This window comes from Bufo bufo, chromosome 6, assembly GCF_905171765.1.
Source record: "Bufo bufo chromosome 6, aBufBuf1.1, whole genome shotgun sequence".
NCBI classification, from domain to species: Eukaryota; Metazoa; Chordata; class Amphibia; order Anura; family Bufonidae; genus Bufo; species Bufo bufo.
In genome coordinates this window covers 349,187,154-349,207,880 of record NC_053394.1, presented here as the reverse complement: position 1 = coordinate 349,207,880, position 20,727 = coordinate 349,187,154, and the positions used below count along the sequence as shown (strand labels likewise).

Genomic DNA, 20,727 nt, shown 5'->3' with positions numbered 1-20,727 from the left:
TACAGGGGCGTGATCAATGACTGTGGTGATCACCCCATATAGACTCCCTGATCACCCCCCTGTCATTGATTACCCCCCTGTAAGATCCATTCAGATGTCCGCATGATTTTTACGGATCCACTGATAGATGGATCGGATCCGCAAAACGCATACGGACGTCTGAATAAAGCCTTACAGGGGCTTGATCAATGACTGTGGTGATCACCCCATATAGACTCCCTGATCACCCCCCTGTCATTGATTACCCCCCTGTCATTGATCACACCCCTGTAAAGCTCCATTCAGATGTCCGCATGATTTTTAAGGATCCACTGATAGATGGATCGGATCCGCAAAACGCATACGGACGTCTGAATGGAGCCTTACAGGGGCGTGATCAATGACTGTGGTGATCACCCCATATAGACTCCCTGATCATCCCCCTGTCATTGATCACCCCCCCTGTCATTGATCACCCCCCCCTGTCATTGATCACCCCCCCCTGTCAGGCTGCATTCAGATGTCCGTATGATTTTTACAGATCCACGGATACATGGATCGGATCCGCAAAACACATACGGACATCTGAATGGAGCCTTATAGGGGGGTGATCAATGACAGGGGGGTGATCACCCCATATAGACTCCCTGATCACCCCCCTGTCATTGATCACCCCCCTGTCATTGATCACCCCTCTGTAAGGCTCCATTCAGACATTTTTTGGCCCAAGTTAGCGGAAATTTTTTTTTTTTTCTTACAAAGTCTCATATTCCACTAACTTGTGTCAAAAAATAAAATCTCACATGAACTCACCATACCCCTCACGGAATCCAAATGCGTAAAAATTTTTAGACATTTATATTCCAGACTTCTTCTCACGCTTTAGGGCCCCTAGAATGCCAGGGCAGTATAAATACCCCACATGTGACCCCATTTCGGAAAGAAGACGCCCCCAGGTATTCCGTGAGGGGCATATTGAGTCCATGAAAGATTGAAATTTTTGTCCCAAGTTAGCGGAAAGGGAGACTTTGTGAGAAAAAAATAAATAAAATCAATTTCCGCTAACTTGTGCCAAAAAAAGAAAAATTCTATGAACTCGCCATGCCCCTCATTGAATACCTTGGGGTGTCTTCTTTCCAAAATGGGGTCACATGTGGGGTATTTATACTGCCCTGGCATTCTAGGGGCCCTAAAGCGTGAGAAGAAGTCTGGGATCCAAATGTCTAAAAATGCCCTCATAAAAGGAATGTGGGCCCCTTTGCGCATCTAGGCTGCAAAAAAGTGTCACACATCTGGTATCTCCGTACTCAGGAGAATTTTGGGAATGTGTTTTGGGGTGTCAGTTTACATATACCCATGCTGGGTGAGAGAAATATCTTGGCAAAAGACAACTTTTCCCATTTTTTTATACAAAGTTGGCATTTGACCAAGATATTTATCTCACCCAGCATGGGTATATGTAAAATGACACCCCAAAACACATTCCCCAACTTCTCCTGAATACGGCGATACCACATGTGTGGCACTTTTTTGCAGCCTAGGTGGGCAAAGGGGCCCACATTCCAAAGAGCACCTTTCGGATTTCACAGGTCATTTACCTACTTACAACACATTAGGGCCCCTGGAAAATGCCAGGGCAGTATAACTACCCCACAAGTGACCCCATTTTGGAAAGAAGACACCCCAAGGTATTCCATGAGGGGCATGGCGAGTTCCTAGAATTTTTTATTTTTTGTCACAAGTTAGTGGAAAATGATGATTTTTTTTTTTTTTTTTTTTTCTTACAAAGTCTCATATTCCACTAACTTGTGACAAAAAATAAAAACTTCCATGAACTCACTATGCCCATCAGCGAATACCTTGGGGTGTCTTCTTTCCAAAATGGGGTCACTTGTGGGGTAGTTATACTGCCCTGGCATTCTAGGGGCCCAAATGTGTGGTAAGGAGTTTGAAATCAAATTCTCTAAAAAATGACCAGTGAAATCCGAAAGGTGCTCTTTGGAATATGGGCCCCTTTGCCCACCTAGGCTGCAAAAAAGTGTCACACATCTGGTATCTCCGTACTCAGGAGAAGTTGGGGAATGTGTTTTGGGGTGTCATTTTACATATACCCATGCTGGGTGAGAAGAAATATCTTGGCAAAAGACAACTTTTCCAATTTTTTTATACAAAGTTGGCATTTGACCAAGATATTTCTCTCACCCAGCATGGGTATATGTAAAATGACACCCCAAAACACATTCCCCAACTTCTCCTGAATACGGAGATACCAGATGTGTGACACTTTTTTGCAGCCTAGGTGGGCAAAGGGGCCCATATTCCAAAGAGCACCTTTCGGATTTCACTGGTCATTTTTTACAGAATTTGATTTCAAACTCCTTACCACACATTTGGGCCCCTAGAATGCCAGGGCAGTATAACTACCCCACAAGTGACCCCATTTTGGAAAGAAGACACCCCAAGGTATTCGCTGATGGGCATAGTGAGTTCATGGAAGTTTTTATTTTTTGTCACAAGTTAGTGGAATATGAGACTTTGTAAGAAAAAAAGAAAAAAAATCATCATTTTCCGCTAACTTGTGACAAAAAATAAAAAGTTCTATGAACTCACTATGCCCATCAGCGAATACCTTAGGGTGTCTACTTTCAGAAATGGGGTCATTTGTGGGGTGTTTGTACTGTCTGGGCATTGTAGAACCTCAGGAAACATGACAGGTGCTCAGAAAGTCAGAGCTGCTGCAAAAAGCGGAAATTCACATTTTTGTACCATAGTTTGTAAACGCTATAACTTTTACCCAAACCATTTTTTTTTTACCCAAACATTTTTTTTTTATCAAAGACATGTAGAACAATAAATTTAGAGCAAAATTTATATATGGATGTCGTTTTTTTTTTGCAAAATTTTACAACTGAAAGTAAAAAATGTCATTTTTTTGCAAAAAAAATCGTTAAATTTCGATTAATAACAAAAAAAGTAAAAATGTCAGCAGCAATGAAATACCACCAAATGAAAGCTCTATTAGTGAGAAGAAAAGGAGGTAAAATTCATTTGGGTGGTAAGTTGCATGACCGAGCAATAAACGGTGAAAGTAGTGTAGGTCAGAAGTGTAAAAAGTGGCCTGGTCTTTCAGGGTGTTTAAGCTAGGGGGTCTGAGGTGGTTAAGAGACAAATGTATTCACTCGTGCTCCCCCTATATGTTTCACTGCGGAAGCAGGATCATCAGATGTCAGGAGCAATGATGTAAGCAGCCAGGAAAAAAACTTGACAGAAGTGTGAACAGAGCCTGATACAGGGAAGTGTTACATTAAGAGTCATGTTGCATTTAGATGAGTCTGCCCATCTCCTCCAGAACACTGCATGCAGGCAGGTACAGGGCAGCGTGTCCTGGAGACCTATTACTAGATAAGCTCTTTTGCATTTTGTGTTAAAAATGCAGAAGAAAGCAGATCTCCACTTTCTGCCGTTTGAACATTCTTGTCTCGGTTCTTTAAACCTGACGTTGCACTGCTACATAACCTGGTAGCACTTTATTCTTGGCTGTCATCCGAGAGCATTAATCATCTCTCGGTGATGAATGTGGTGCTCCGCTGATGATCCTCCACCACTTAATTTTAGTCTAGGTACGTTCCATGACTTTTTTTGTCTTTTAGTCAATAAAGATGAAAAAGCGTTCCGCAAAGTGGTACGCCCTAGAGAAGAGGAGGAAGAAGAGGAAGATGATATTATGGATGCTGGAGCCATAGATGATCCTGATGGTAAGAAGTCTGTTCTGCTTTAAGGTTTCCTACATGAAATGATTACACTGAAACAGTAACAGTTAGGACAATACCTTTTGAGCTTTAACTTTCTCTTTGTGGTAATGTGTCCTTCCTCCCGTTTATAGATGATAGTGACTATAGTCCAGGAGAGGATGCCACTCACAATCACCAGATTGAATCCACGATGGGTGCTTTGGCAAAAGAAAGGCCGCGCAGACGGCCGGGGCGTCCACGCAAGATTCCTCGCATGCAAGGTACTGTGAATCTAGCCTCCACTATAGTTGAAACATATTACTCTAACAAAGTATAGATTCAAGTTAAAGGGGTTGGCCACTTTCTGGTTACTGTTGACCAATGTGTTTGTAATATGATTTATATGGCACTTAAGATACTTTCACACTTGTGGCAGTGTGATCCGGCGTGCAGTTCCGTCGTCGGAACTGCCCGCCGAATCTGCCTATCTGGATGTGACTGAAAGCATTTGTGAGACGCATCCAGATGTGGATCCGTCCCACAAATGCATTGCAAGAACGGATCCGTCTCTCCGCTTGTCATGCGGACAGACGGATCCGTCTTGTATATTTTGTGACATTTTTACCGATCTGCGCAGACTGGAAGGACGGATCCGGCATTCCGGTATTTTGAATGCCGGATCCTATGGGGAAAAATGCTGAATCCGGCATTCAGGCAAGTCTTCAGTTTTCGTCGCCGGAAATAAAACCGTAGCATGCTGCGGTTTTATCTTTTGCCTGATCAGTCAAAAAGACTGAACTGAAGACATCCTGATGGATCCTGAACGGATTGCTCTCCATTCAGAATGCATGGGGATATGCCTAATCAGCTCTTTTCCGGTATAGAGCCCCTGTGATGGAACTCTATGCCGGAAAAGAAAAACGCTAGTGTGAAAGTACCCTTACTAATATACCCTTTGTTGCAATTCCGCACCATTTTATATATTTCATAAGGTATGCCCCCTTGTTTGTCAGGTCCACACAGAGGTCCTGTCCATAAAATGGCTGCTGATGGAGGGTCATAAGTTCCAGAAATTCATCTCCATTAGAGCTCTCCTCCATTCAAACATTTTTATGGACAGGACCTCTGTCTGGACAGCAAAAAAGACTCTGTAAGCAAGGGAGCATACCTTATCAAATATAGAAAATGGTGCAGAATTCCAACAAAGACTACATTAGTAAGAGCCATATAATCATCTCACAAACACATTGATCAACAGTAACCAGAAAGTGGCCAACCCTCACCGTTTAATCATTTTAATGCGTTTTTTTCTGTGTTAAAGCAAGAAAATGAAATCTACCCCTGCTACGAGTACCATTTTCAGAGGAGTGCAAATTCTCAAATTATAACATAAATGCAGCACTCAACATAATTTTGCAAGTTTTTAATGCCACAAAACTGCTGCAAACAAGCAATTCCCCCGAAATGTTTTGTATTATAACTTCTAACCAGAACCACTATTTTCTATTCCTAGCTCCTGAATTGGACGCTGGTCCTCCACAATTGTCTACAGTGAATGAACCAGTGGAAATTAATGTCATCCTCTCTGACTTTGAAAACAAGGATCCTGCCTCTTGCACTCCCCAAGAAGAGCAGAAACCAACCTGTCGGCCTCGCGGTCGTCCCCCAAAACACTTCAGAGGTCGAAAGTATCATCGATTTAGAAGCCGAAGGTGAATGCATGATATATATCTATGATAACTGTTATATTTGTATTGTTTTAATTTACAGAGGGATACTGAGCCAACCATATACAATGCAATGTGTCTCCAGCTTTCAGTGAGACTTCTGCTCATCCGTAGGCTTCTGCCCCTTGTGCAATAGGAATTCATTGCTACTTTTCGGTTCTCTCTTAGGCATGGGGCATCTGCCCAATGGGCTTCATTAACCAGGAGGCCTTGGTAAGAGGAGATACTGCATTTTTTGTTCTGTAAGACGTTTGTGCCCATAAGATGCACCTAGGTTTTAGAAGAGGGAAATAAGAAAAAAATATTTTTCATCAGTCCTCAGCTCAGAACCCCAATGTTAATAAGACCCTCAATCAGACCCCAGATTAGACCCCCAATGTTAAAGGGGTTGTCTCACTTGTGCAAGTAGCATTTATTATGTAGAGGAAGTTAATACAAGGCACTTACTAATGTATAGTTATCCATATTGCTTCCTTTACTGGCTGGATTTATTTTTCCATCACATTATACACTGCTCGTTTCCATGGTTATGACTATGGTTATGAACGAATCGACTTCGGATGAAACATCAGAAGTCCGTTTCGCATAAAACTTCGTTCCAATACTGTACGGAACTCGGGAAATGTTTTTTTACAGTACAAATTAATTTATGAAGTTAATGCCCGAAGTCTTGCGAGACGTCATGAAGCAATAACTTTGGCTCATCGGAGCCAATACATTCTAATACTGATCCGTACAGTATTGGAAAAAAGTTTTATGCGAATCAACTTCGGTTGTTTCATCCGAAGTAGATTTTCTCATCCCTAGTTATGACCACCGTGGAATCCATCAGTGGTGGTCGTGCTTGCACACTATAGGAAAAAGCGCCGGCCTCTCTGGTGGCCAGGACCATGGAACTGCACATAGGCTGGTGCTTTTTCCTATAGTGTGAAAGCACGACCACCTCTGCTGGACTGCAGGATGGTCATAACCATGGAAACGAGCGGATCACACTGACATGATTTCTGTTGTGCTTGATATTTCCATGTGCCCAGGTATTATAAACAGCCGAACAAGCCTCTGCTCAGACCTTTCATCTGCCGCGTTTGTGGCTCCAGGTTCCTCACGCAAGAAGATTATTCCTTCCATGTAAACGCCCATGACAGCAATGATCCTCAAATGTTTAGGTGCCAGCAGTGTAATTATCAGTGCCGGAGATGGTCTTCTCTGAAGGTGAGAATTTTTTTCCCCCCATGTTTATTTGGTTCAGTTTAATAAGAAAATCTTCTGTTTTCTATGAATAGTGATAGATATTAAATCATTGCTGCAGGATCTCCAAATCCTTCTCAGTATCATTGCTGCCAGTCAAGAAACAATCTAAAATGGGTGTGTAACATCTATGAATGTATTTATTTCTCCAGTAACAACACTCTGCTCCGTGCTGGAGACCTATAATAACTCCCATTAGTCACTGGTGTACTAGAAACCTGTACAAGTGTGGGCAGATGGTGCCCTGGCCCGAATCCTAGTCCTCCACTACCTGGGTATTCCTGTATACAAAATTTGCTGATGACACAAAAGTGTGTAATAGGGTTGATACTGTGTCTGCAACGTCACAGGATACATGGAAATGGTAGTTCAGTGTTTCCAAATGCAAAGTAAGGCACTTGGGGAGAGGGAATTATCTGAGTATTGTAAGGTCCGTTCCGTGTTAGCCAGGACCTCAGAAGAAGGAGTTAGGCCTGTGATGGCTAACCTCCGACTAGGACTCCTAAGATGTGCACTTGCCTGGCTGTTCTCAGAACTCCATAGAAATGAAGAAAGAGGGAGATTAGGATCCTGCTGTACCAAGCTCTCATAAGACCACACCAGGAGTACTCTGTTCAGTTCTGTAGACCTCAGCTACAAAAAAGACATTTATAAAATCAAACGGCTCCAAAGGTGCGCTACTGTATTCTACCATTTGATTATAATTCCTTCTTGAAGTTGTGAATGAATTATTAGCAGTTTGCAATGAAGCGCCCCCTCCTGGGCACTTGCAGAAGCAGTGCCTCTTAGAATAAAAGTTCATATTCACACTACTCCTGATGATAAAAGTTTTGCAAAACATGTGTTTGTACGCTCTCCACAGCTTCTGTCTATAGCTATAAATGCCCATTAAATACCAAAAATTGGACCAAATTTATGTTGTTTTTTTTTTAAACAGAGTATAAGTGTTCTTTATCTGATGTTTTAGGCAATGTTCACACTTCACTTTAAAATCCAACCTGGACTTTTGTCGCAGCAGATCCACACTGAGGATAAAAGCCCCAATGTGGCTAATCCTCAGTGATTCTGTCCAATAATAAGAAGCATGCGCAGGCTTGTGGAAACATTCTCGTGTATGGGATGCAGATGGTGGCAGCCTTCATGTGGATTTCAGCACAGCGTCTGCACTGAAATCCATGTGAAATTTGACATGTATATATTTTATTGAGTAGTATGCATGTCTGTTGTATTTTAATTATTCTGTATATTCTCATTTCCGTAAGGAGCACATGTTCAACCACCAGGGAAACAAACCACACAAGTGTGATCAGTGTAACTACACAAGTGTGTACAAGAAAGATGTGATCAGACACTCCGCTGTGCACCAGCATGAACGGTAAGGGCTGAGCCACTGACTTCTTCTGTTTCCAGGTTTACAGGTCGATTGGGTGTTTTTTGATAGTAGGTCAAATAAAGTGGTGAAAACATTTTAGAATTCTGGGAGGATTTGGGGTATTGGTAAATGTCTGTCTTTAGCCCATTAGATTATACGACTGCTGTGTCTGACCAATTTACAGGTCATGTTCTATTGTGAGCATTAAAGAGGTTGTCCGGTCCCAAAATCAAAATTCTTTTTATGTGCTCCTAACACCCCTCACCAGGCCTACATATGCCCCCAATACCTGTTTTTCATGTCTGAGCTTTCCTTCCCCCCCCCCGCCCCGGAAGACATCAGACTATCCTGGCAGATCTGTTTACTTTCTCCCCTTCTTGTTTTGTTGAATACATAACTTTATTGATACACAAGCCTGGCTACACTGCACAGTGATGAGTCACAGGCTGGCCACGCCCCCCACACTGCTCTGTCTGCAGCAGCTACTCCTACAACTCCTGTGTACATCATTCTGCACACAGACAGGAATCTACTTCTCACCCAGTGTCTAAATCCCATCACTGACCGTCCACAGGCTCTGCCCTCACATGTGTATCTAATCCTATCCTGTGTGATACAGCCTGCTGAGCTGTGTATCTAATCCCGTCACTGACAGTCCACAGGCTCTTCCCTCACCATCTCCAGAGTGTGAAAAACTACTTGAATCAGCAAGAGTATCCAATCACATCTGTATCTAATCTTAACATGTATGTGTGCCTGATACACATCCTGTTGTGTGCGATACTGCCTGCTGAACTGTGTATCTAATCCCATCTTGTATGATACTGCCTGCTGAACTGTGTATCTAATCCCATCTTGTATGATACTGCCTGCTGAACTGTGTATCTAATCCCATCTTGTATGATACTGCCTGCTGGGCTGTATATCTAATCCCATCTTGTATGATACTGCCTGCTGAGCTGTTTATCTAATCCCATCTTGTATGATACTGCCTGCTGAGCTGTTTATCTAAACCCTTATGCACACGACCGTATCCATTTTGCGATCCGCATTTTTTGCAGTCCCACTGAGTTCTATGGATTTGAGGTCCTCATTTTGAAGACCAGAATAGGATATGTTCTGTCTTTACTGGAACTGACATACAGATGTAGAAAACACACTGATGAAGTCCATGTGCTTTCCACATCCATTTGTCAGTTCTATGAAAGATAGAACATGTCCTATTCTGGTTCACATAATGCATATCTAAAACCCATAGAACTCAATGGGACTGCAGAAAAATGTGAATCGCACACGAACAGTAACCTTATTTAGTGGATCCTCAACTTGCAGACCGCAAAACAGATACGGTTCTGTGCACGAGCCCTATCACATATACTCAGCGCCCATAACAGTGACATCCACATAGTGACCTCCTCCATGCCCCTATAACGGTGACATCCACAGTGCCCCCATAACAATGACATCCACAGTGTCCCCACTATGCCATGCAGTGCCCCTGTTTGCCATCAATTGCCCCTCTTGTGCCATCAATTGCCCCTCTTGTGCCATCCAGTGCCCCCCTGTTTACCATCCAATGGCCCTGTTTCCATCCAATGGCCCTGTTTACCATCCAATGGCCCTGTTTACCATCCAGTGCCCCGGTTTGCAATCCAGTGCCCCGGTTTGCAATCCAGTGCCCCGGTTTGCAATCCAGTGCCCCGGTTTGCAATCCAGTGCCCCGGTTTGCAATCCAGTGCCCCGGTTTGCAATCCAGTGCCCCGGTTTGCAATCCAGTGCCCCGGTTTGCAATCCAGTGCCCCGGTTTACAATCCAGTGCCCCGGTTTGCAATCCAGTGCCCCGGTTTGCAATCCAGTGCCCCGGTTTGCAATCCAGTGCCCCGGTTTGCAATCCAGTGCCCCGGTTTGCAATCCAGTGCCCCCATTCGGCCATCCATTGCCCCCCTTGTTTGCCACCCAGTGCCCCGGTTTGCAATCCAGTGCCCCCATTCGGCCATCCATTGCCCCCCTTGTTTGCCACCCAGTGCCCCCCTTGTTTGCCACCCAGTGCCCCCCTTGTTTGCCACCCAGTGCCCCCCTTGTTTGCCACCCAGTGCCCCCCTTGTTTGCCACCCAGTGCCCCCCTTGTTTGCCACCCAGTGCCCCCCTTGTTTGCCACCCAGTGCCCCCCTTGTTTGCCATCCAGTGCCTTCTGTTTGCCATTCAGTGCCCCCTTGTTTGCAATCCAAAGTGCCCCCTGTGACATGCACAGCATAGCGCTTACATCGCGCTGTGCAGGAGTCAGTACAGGCTTCACATAGATGCCTCTACGATACAGAGACTGACGGCCGGCGGTCCTGCACATGCGCACTAGCATTCAGCCCAGTGCGCTGTGAAGACTGTCGGCCGGCGCTTTCTCCAGCAGGAGGCGGTGACGTCATTCGTGACGATCCGTCTCCTGCTGGAGAAAGGAAGAGAAGACAGGAAGATAAGAAGACGGACTTCGGCCGGAAGATAGAAAATCAATCAGGAGGGACCACGTGACCAGGAGGTGGATCTCCAAACTGGCTGCACTGTGGAAGGTAAGTATAAGGCCTCTCACCTTCCCTTCACAGGTTAGATTTAGCCAGTAATTATTAGGTTTGGACCGGAGAACCCCTTTAAGTATTTGAGAATCAGTGTTTCCAGGTATGTCTATTGTTACAGAGTATCAGAAGTCAATTTTAAGGGGATTTCTGGGTGTATGATGCTGATGACCTATCCTCATAGCACACCAAGCACATCACCATTCATTGTATGCACCTAGGCCATGTGACCTATGAACGTGATGTCACTGGCCTACTGGGAGGTACGTGCTGCTGCCTCTTAAAACTGCTGGTCAGTGGGGGTGCTGGGAGTCATAACCCCACCTATCAAATACTTATGACCTATCCTGAGCACAGGACATCAGTACTCTGGTCCTGGAAAACTCCTTTAAAATATGGAATAGATGTCCCATATATGGCAAGGATAAATTTAGCTAAAAGGGTTATGCCATGATTGATGTAAAAAATGATAATCAGACATCATATAGGACATGACAATCTCTTTCTAATAAAGCTATAACCAGCCCTGTACCTCACATGGATCCAGAGCTCTTGAAGGATGGAACTGAGCATGTGCGACCATGCCCATGCAGCTCAGTATTTGGATGTGCACATTACTATGCAGATTAAATGAGAATTCGTTAAGTGTTGGCACAACCCCTTTAAGATGATTGTACTTCCTCGGGTCCTTTATATCTTAACTAACACACTAGCATGGTTGATTTTTACTTTTAGGACCCTGGAAGCTGTGGTCAGTGATTTTATATAGCGGGTTAACTGGGTTGGGCAGGAGCAAAGCTACCTGCAGCATCTAATGGATAAAGAAGGGGTAGGATTACCTGATTTTAGAATACACTTTGTGGTCGCCCAACGACAGCACTTACTGAAAGAGAAGAATTTAGAATTTCACTCTAACACTGCCATTTTTCACCCATTTTTGGGGGGAATAAAAGCACGTCTTATAAAGCAAAAAATATAGTAGCCACACTGTTTCATAACTCCCGAGTCAGTGCTAACCCGTTTCCGTAGCTCCGGGTCACTGCAATGGGCAGCTCAGATATTCCCGTAATTCCAGATGGCGCCATGAAAGGCCCAGATAAGATAGGTTTGCCATTGCATCAGACAGAAATAAAATGTATAACTGGCTTTGGAAGTGCAGTTATTTTACACCTTAGTCCTTGAAGAACGGCTATTCCTTTATAACAATAATTTTTCTTTTTCTTTTTTTTTTTTTTCAGAAAAAAGAAATGTTTAATGGTAAGAAAATAAATGTTCCTATTATGTGTTTTTATTGCTCTTTTTTTTTTTTTTTTGCCTGGTCATAACACCCTTCATGCACCCCAAGGCCACCTCTTCCAAAACCCGAACAATTCAGGTATTAAAGCAATGTCTTGACATGACTGTTGGAGCGCGTTGCCCATTCTGCGGCAGTCGCAGTTCCAGAGATTCACTTTACAGCGAGCACGTTGTCGGAGATTTCCTAATCCTCTGTATAAAGTAGATGGAGTATGCATCCGCCAAGTTTATCAGCGTGGTCCACTCTGTATGATACATTTGGTGCATAGACACTTTTGTCTAACTTTGCACCAACTTTTGGATGGTTTTCTTACAGTCAAAATGTTGTCACAATTTTGTCTCACGTTGTGTCGTAAGAGTACATTCACAGAAGAAAAGGGCCATTAAAAAAACGGATAAACTTTCAGTTTTTCATGCCATTTTGCAGCAGTGTGCACAACTATTTTCTGGCCATTTATCTGTTTTTCTCACTTGTATTCTTCGGAGGACACAGAAAACCATGGGTATAGCGGCTGCCACTAGGAGGCGACAGTAAGCTGAAAAGTGTTATACCCCTCCTGCAGACACTCATGGAGTTAGTTTTAGCTTAGTGTTCATAGGAGGCAGACATGTTTGTTATTTTACCTTTTTCCTCTTTAGGTATGGGAAACTGAGACGCCTCACCTGTCTGTTTACCCAGGGATTACCCGAAGAGGAAGGCTGTTCCCCTCTCCGCCCGACCTCCCCCCAAAAAGACAGTGGACCAGAGCAGCCCAGCTCCCCTGCATCCTGCCAGCCATAGGGTCACCTGCATTTCTGCGGTCCTCCCCTCCACTCCAGCTGCCTACCACTTTGGTGCTAGCGGCTGAAGAAATGACCCTGCTGGTACCCAATAGGGGGTGGGTAAAGCGAAGAGGATGAAGATGGGGTGAGTAGATCCAGGAGCCCGCTGAGCTCTGCCCCCATTCCTCAAACTAATCTAGGCCAGTAACTTGCGGCCTAGCCCCTCCCCGAAGTCTTCCTCTTCTCGCCTCTCCATAATGCCTGCATAGCTCAATGGATAGAGCTAATAACGCTGGGGCTGCAGGTTTCAAGAAGTATTGTAATTACTGTAATAAATGCAAAAAAACACTTCCACATCCAAATCAATTCCAGACAAACTCCCCACCAGCCCTCTCCCCTGTCATCAATGCCATGTTCCACCAGCAGCAACCATATGGGCAGAACCCCCCTCCTTCCCCTTTTTTTATCAGGTGCCATTTTGCACAGGCAGAGTATTTTCAGCGGCACTGAATGTGGTTATTACAGCTTTAGTGAATCCTGTCACATTACCCCATTTCCATAGGTGGAGTAATTGCACTACCACTAGATACCATAAATCCTGTCACATTACCCCCTTCCATAGGTAAAGTAATTGCACTTCCACTGGATACTGTATATCCTGTCGCATTACCCCCTTTCCATAGGTGGAGTACTTGCACTTCCACTGGATACTGTATATCCTGTCTCATTACCCCCTTTCCATAGGTGGAGTACTTGCACTTCCACTGGATACTGTATATCCTGTCTCATTACCCCCTTTCCATAGGTAAAGTAATTGCACTTCCACTGGATACTGTATATCCTGTCGCATTACCCCCTTTCCATAGGTGGAGTACTTGCACTATCACTGGATACTGTGCCTACTACCACTCTACTTCCAGACACAGTGGAATATTTGCACTACCACTGGATGAGGTACTGCTATCGCAATGCGCATTCTGTCACATTACTCGCCTTTCACAGGTGGAATATTGGCAAAAGACGGTACGTACTATTGCCTTACTGTGGCCACCACCACATTACCGCCTTCATCAGGTAGACTTTTTCTGTGTGGGTGTTGAGCGTTGACGTGGCGGCCTCTGCCTCCCCATGGAGATGCCCCACGATACATCTTGCCTTGTGCCTGGAGTCTTTTAGAGAAAGCGCATTATAATGTTAGTCATTGTCTTTGGCGCCTTCAATAGATGGAGCATCAGCATCAGTTACTATCCCATTAAACCTGTCAGCAGGTCGAGTATTGCACTGGCTCTGTATACTGTACTCACTACCAGCTCTCCTCCTCAGGTGGAGTATTTGCACTAGCACTAGTTTGCATGGCTACTACTGTATGGCCTCCTTGTCAGGTGGAGTATTTTCGCTAGCCCTAGATATCGTGGCTACTATTGTATGGTGTCCTCGTCCGGTGGAGCATTTCCGCTAATCCTAGATAACGTGGCTACTACTGTATGACCCCTTCTCAGGTGGAGTATTTTCGCTAGCCCTAGATACCATGGCTACTACTGTATGACCCCTTCTCAGGTGGAGTATTTGGCTTCACCCTGAAAGCAGTGACGGCAACCGCTTTTCTTTCTTCCTCACATGACTCGTTCGCACCGTGCACTGGATCGGTGGTTTCTACTGCATTACCTTCTACTCCATACAGGTTATCGGCCCAGGCATTGCATGCTGTAACTTCTTCCGCATTCCCCCTTCTATAGGCGGAGCCTTCCTGCTGGAATTAGGTGTGGTTACTGTATCTACATTTTCTTTTTCCCACAAGTGGAACATTTGCTCAAATTATATTACCAATGAGTACTGTAGCTCCAACCGGTGTAGTATTATACTGGCACTTGGTGCTGTAGCCGACATGTCCACTCATTCCAGATGGCAGTGTTTATCTGCATTACGTCCATCGGCAGACCAGGTGTTTACAATAGCATGGGATGCTTTAACTGTTGAGCCGACTCATTTCTGGTGGACACTAGTATGGGCTTCTTCTGCTGGCATAACCTACTCGTTTCTGTTACACTTCTTTACAGCATTGTTCCCTTCACACGTGGGGCATTGGCGCTTACGATTGATGCCGTGACCGCATCAGCGATGCCTCATTCAGGAGATTGAGTAATTGCATACTCAGTTTACATGTGAGTCATCTACATTACACCTCTCACTGGACGGAGAGGTTGTGCTGTCACTTGTGGTCACCGCTAATAGCTTATTCGTTACCGAGAAGCAATAATTTCACTCCCCCACCCCCAATACTGTTTCTGTCTACTTGACTAGTATCCATATTCATTGGGTTTGCGTATTACTGCTCTCGAGTGCCTGCGCTGATGCAATTTTTTTCTATATCGCCAGTTTTTTTCTGGTACTTTCGTGGCAATGGGCATCCACATCACACTCCCCTACTAGCGGAGTAATTATACTATCTCTGGTTGCTGTCTGGCCACTTTGTGCATTTTTGTGATGACCACATTCTAACCTTCTTTGGGCAGAGTTGCTACACTATGGAGGTAGATAGTATCTGCGAGTCTTCCGATGTTTATGGCGTCTGCATCACGTCTACCTATCGCCAAGGTATTTTTTCTTCAGCTTACTTTTAGGTCTGCTCATCCAATCAGTTCTTCTGTGGAGTATCAGGGGGCTATTCTCCTCTCTCGTTTTCATACTTCAACAAGGCTCTTTATGCATCTGCCTACCGCGTTCTCCTGTCTCTGCTCTTGTTTGCTCAGTCATTATATTGTCCTGGGTCCAGCATCACTCAATCTTCCTTTTGGCCTGTGACGTGGCTACACTCTTATGATGCAATCCTCTCAGCCGCACGACTGAATGGGATGGTTTTCCTACCAGGCTGCTCCCCATTTTTGTTATGTTTTTTAGTCAGTAGAACTGATTTGTTCCCATTGGGTTTTTCATGTCCCTTGGCCCTCTCTTATCTCTCTTGATGGCTGACTATATTCCGTAATTTTTTTTTTTATCCTCTTCTCCTCCTGGGTCTTTCACGTGGGAGTTGCATCTCTCCATTTTTCTTTTACGCATCGGATGTTTTATAGTCTACACGGAAGGTCACTCCAGGACTGGTCCAATGCCATCTGCTCAGTTGATTCCCCAGATTTACCAAGTTTTTGTTTTTTCAGTCAGTCTCTTTCCATTTGGTATTTCAGAGTGTAGGTTTCCTTGGTTTCTTTCTCCTTCGCAAGCTGCCTATTGCCAGTCTTCACTGATTTTTTATAAATTTTTTCCTTCTCATCCCATGTTGTCACAGTTGATGACTCTAGGGGGGTTTTCCTATGGTCCTCTGGTATCGATTTTCCTTCTCAGTAATCTAGCCTCTTACTATGTCTCCTCTCTTCTACACCTTCCGTAGTTACTCTGTTTCTGTCGACTGACTCGTCTTTGTGCTCATCTTTCTTGTGAATATTCTGTACTGCTATCCACATCTTAAGTCTCCCGAACGAACCCTTTGGCTTTCTTTTACTGGACTACTTTATTTTACATGGTCCTGCTCTTGAACGTCCCATGGTCTCCTGTGTCCCCCAATGATACGAGCTTGTGCTTACCTGTGAAATCCTTTTCTCGCCGAGTTCATTGAGGGACACAGCATCTACCCCGTAAGTACATTCCTGATGGGTTCCACCTGTTCTCAGTTCTGACCCATCTCCAACTCTCTTTCTGTTGTCTTCTCCTGGCTGCTCCTACTGCTTTTGTACAAACCTGATTAGCTCAGTGTCTGCAGGAGGGGTATGGCTGAGAGGATGAGCTAACACTTTTTCTGCCTAGTGTCGCCTCCTAGTGTTGGCAGCACCTATACCTGTGGTCTCCTGTGTCCCCCAATGAATTCAACGATAAAAGGATTTTACAGGTAAGCACAAAAATCCTATTTTAACAGCCATTAGACTGGTGCTCTCGTGTCTAAACAGCCGTTAAATACAGTCCCATTGAAAAAAAACTGCCATGTGAATCGTCACATAGACTTTAACTGGTTCTAAAAACAGCAGTTTTTTACTACCATGTGAATGAGGCCTATGCCATGTCCCTTTCTACTAAGTGACACCCCCTCGTCAAACTGGAAAACGGAAACGGGTACAGTGGAATATGCTTTTTGGTGCATGTTGCTTCATAAATAGATCTACAATTTGAGGTGACACCATGTGCCAGATAATTACCAAATTCTGGTGCATTTTATGACCAGATTTAGGCGCAATCACATCAAGTGATTAAGTTTTGACCCATTTACTTCTATGGGAGAGTGTTCTGAGCATGCTCTGTGTCATGTTCAATAGCCATTGTGGCAAGTAAGCTTCATCTTTCAGCGTCAATGGTGATATAATTTTTAGGGTTATCTGCTCCAAGTTTTATTTTAAATCCTGCCGTCTAAATCAGTGAAACTTGATTTAAAGGGGTTGTGCTGCCTGTTTGTATTAATTTATCCTCAGGATAGGTCATCGATATCTGATCGGTGGAGGTCTGACACTGGCACCCCTTCGATCAGTTGTTTGAAGAGGATTCGGCGCTCCATGCGAGCTCCACTACCTCTTTATTACACTGCCCATCGTCTCGGAAGTGCTGTTTAATTACAAGTACTCGCTCCGTTCATTTGACTGAGCAGTGCACTGTTCATTGCACTACACCGCCGCTGAAAGGAAGATGACGTGTAGTGTAATGAAGAGGAAGCAACGCTCGCATGGAGGACCTCCTCCTCTTCAAAGAGCTCATCGGCGGCGGTGCCAGATGTTGGACCCCCCGGCGATCGGAGATTGATGACCTATCCTGAGGACATGTCATCAATATAAAACCCCTGCACAACCCCTTTAAGTAAAAGGGCATATTCTAGTGACACATACCCTTTAAGTACATTCATCCATCCCGTAACATGTCTTACAGGTGACCGGGATCAGGTCATTCACTAGTAGGGAAGGAGATAGATAGACTGGCTGACAATATAATGTGGGAATGGGAAGCGGCCAACTTTCCCCTCAAAGATGTCAAGGAGAGAAGGAACGGCCTAGATGACTTTCAGTCCCCGATCTTTTACTTCTCACAGAAGATAAGCCACCACCAGAGGTGTCCTGCAATGGTTTTCTCCTCTCTCCCAATTGAAAACAGAGTGTGTATGGGGAAGTCGGTAGAGAGAGCTGTCGGCCGAATGCAGTCATGATGGAATTTCCAGGATGTGGGTGGAAAGATCTGTCTTCCTTTCAGATTACTGACCTGTTCTTATTTGTTCCCCTACAGATTTCAAAAACCACCACCTACCCCTGCCCTGTGTGCAACCGTGTATACATCATGCAGAAGCGGTTGACGCAGCACATGAAGACACACAGCACTGAGAAACCACACATGTGCGACAAAGTATGTTACCGATAGTGTTTTATTTTTTTTGTACATGTAAAGTTTTTCTTTGCATTATTGACTTTTTTGTGCTGTCCTCTTGCAGTGTGGTAAAGCCTTTAAAAAGCGATACACATTTAAGAATCACCTGTTGACTCATCTGCACTGTGTGGAAGAAAACAGGTAACTTACAACTTACTGGATTCATTTAAAGGGGATCTGTCAGCTCCAAAACACCCCCCAAACTAGACTAAGAGGTGTATGGTATAACTGATGCCAAGTCCAATTATGTAGTCTTTAACTTCATGCTTACTTGCAATCCGACGCTGTGCTTCCACAAACCAGCAGTAAAATGCATTGAGAGGACTCCTTTTTGAGTCCTCTCCATTATGTGCGTGATCTCAGGAGTCCTCACAATGCATTTTACTGCATATTTGTGGGAGCACAGCGTCGGAATGCAAGCGAGTATGACCCATCACATTATACACAGATGACTCTAGTTGGGGGGGGGGGGGGTTCAGAGCTGACAGATTCCCTTTAAAAAAAATAAAAATATGAAAAATCCACGGCACACCTTCTGTAAATGGTGAAAAAAATGTGTCTTTATTCACACATGTCACAGCAGCTACGTTTCGGTTCCCTCACGGAACCTCTTTCAAGCCAAGTGACAAAGAGAAAGGTTCCGTGAGGGAACCGAAACGTCTCTGCCGTGACATGTGTGAATAAAGACACATTTCTTTCACCATTTACAGAAGGTGTGCCATGGAATTTTTCTAATATTAATGCACCCGGAATCAAGGGTCAGACTCTGGCACCCAGATTGATTATTGCAGGAGTGCTGCCCCATTTTGGAAGTGTATATATGTGTGTGTGTGTGTGTGTATGTATGTATATGTATGTATATATGTGTATGTATGTATGTATGTATGTATATATATATATATATATATATATATATATATATATATAGAGAGAGAACAAAGAAGTAGGACTGCACTCCAAGATAGTGATAAAATCAGCAAGTGGTTTATTCACCCATAATATAGCAAGACTTGCCATATTATGGGTGAATAAACCACTTGCTGATTTTATCACTATCTTGGAGTGCAGTCCTACTTCTTTGTTCTCTATACCATTGGGGATTGCCGTTACCCTACGTTGGACCTTGCACCCACATGCTGGCTGGTGCTCCCACTGGACTTTTTCTTCTCTATATATATATATATATATACTTATTGTATGGTAACGTCCAAATAGTTATTCACGCACTTTTTCTTTTACCATTGTATGGCACTTACGGTCGCAGCTAGACACAAATGGCTCACACTTGGTTCTCTGAATGTGTCATAAAGCAGCTGCAAAGCATAAACTACAGCTGGAGGGATGCAGGATGTCTAAAGACACTGGGTCTTATGGACAGCTTAATCTATCCACACTGCCTCATAATTCGTCTAAGGCTACCCGCACACTGTGAGGATGCAAGTTTTTCCCAAGCGGATTCTCATGCAGAAAAATTGCTGTGTAATGCATTACCAGCAAAGTGTATGAAATCAGACAAATCTCATCTACGCTTCGCTTTTTCTTCCATGTGGAAATTGCCCTGCCATATGGATTTAGAAATCCACATGCATGTCAATTATGTTTGTGATTTTATTTTTATTTTTATTCTTTTGTCATCTGCAGCAAAACTGCATCAAATCCATACCAAAAACTGCAAGTAACACAGTAATCCCCTTTGAAATGTGTGTGCCCTCGTGTGCAGGTAGCCTTAAAGGGGATGTCTCACTTCAGCAAATGGCATTTATCATGTAGAGAAAGTTTAATACAAGGCACTTACTAATGTATTGTGATTGTCCATATTGCTTCCTTTACTGGCTTGATTCATTTTTCCATCACATTATACACTGCTTGTTTCCATGGTTACGATCACTCTGCAATCCATCATTTGTGGCTGTGCTTGCACTCCCACAGTCCTGACCACTAGAGAGGCCAGCGCTTTATCCTAAAGTGAGCAAGGAGAGCCTCTGCTGGAAGGTGGCCGTAACCATGGAAACAAGCAGTGTATAATGTGATGGAAAAATGAATCCAGCCAGTAAAGGAGGCAATATGGGCAATCACAATACATTAGTAAGTGTCTTGTATTAACTTTCTCTACATGATAAATGCCATTTGCTGAAGGGAGACAACCCATTTAAAGAGTAACTAAACCTTTTATCTAAACTTTTAATATGTTCTCCCTAATGCCCTAATAAAACTATCTCTAATATACTTTATTAACAAATTTTCTATTTTTACTAAACTCTTTCCTACCTAAAGCGCACCATTCCCTGGTGTGCGTAAAACTCAGTTCTCTGTACACCACTTACAGCTCAGCGGTGTACAGAGTAAATTTTATCAATGGGCAGCAGCAGCGCTGTGAGTATGGGCAGGAACAGCAGTGTGCGCTCCTGCCCATACTCGCAGGTCTGCTGCTGCCCATTGATAAAATGTACTCTCTACACCACTGAGCTGTAAGCGGTGTACAGAGAACTGAGTTTTACGCACACCAGGGAATGCATGTCAGCTCTCTTAGCTTAGCGGAGCAGGCAGAAGCAGGAGCCTGCGCCTCTCAGCTAATCCTGGCATAGTACATGGGTACAGGGTACCCATGTGCTATGCCAAGAGTTAGAAATCGTCCAGGGAGCACGGGCAGGAGCAGC

At 44.1% G+C, this 20,727-nt stretch overlaps 1 protein-coding gene across 2 annotated transcripts in view; it reads left to right on the top strand.

The window, feature by feature from the left end:
- Nucleotides 1-20,727, top strand: part of ZNF335 (zinc finger protein 335) — a 96,066-nt gene that overhangs the window by 53,518 nt on the left and 21,821 nt on the right. For both annotated transcript variants that reach the window (XM_040436636.1, XM_040436637.1), the window contains exons 6-13: nt 3,630-3,734; nt 3,863-3,991; nt 5,224-5,422; nt 6,472-6,649; nt 7,948-8,060; nt 11,860-11,878; nt 17,933-18,049; nt 18,135-18,211. In XM_040436636.1, the coding sequence (XP_040292570.1) occupies nt 3,630-3,734; nt 3,863-3,991; nt 5,224-5,422; nt 6,472-6,649; nt 7,948-8,060; nt 11,860-11,878; nt 17,933-18,049; nt 18,135-18,211 (937 nt within the window). The remainder of the gene's footprint in view (nt 1-3,629; nt 3,735-3,862; nt 3,992-5,223; nt 5,423-6,471; nt 6,650-7,947; nt 8,061-11,859; nt 11,879-17,932; nt 18,050-18,134; nt 18,212-20,727) is intronic.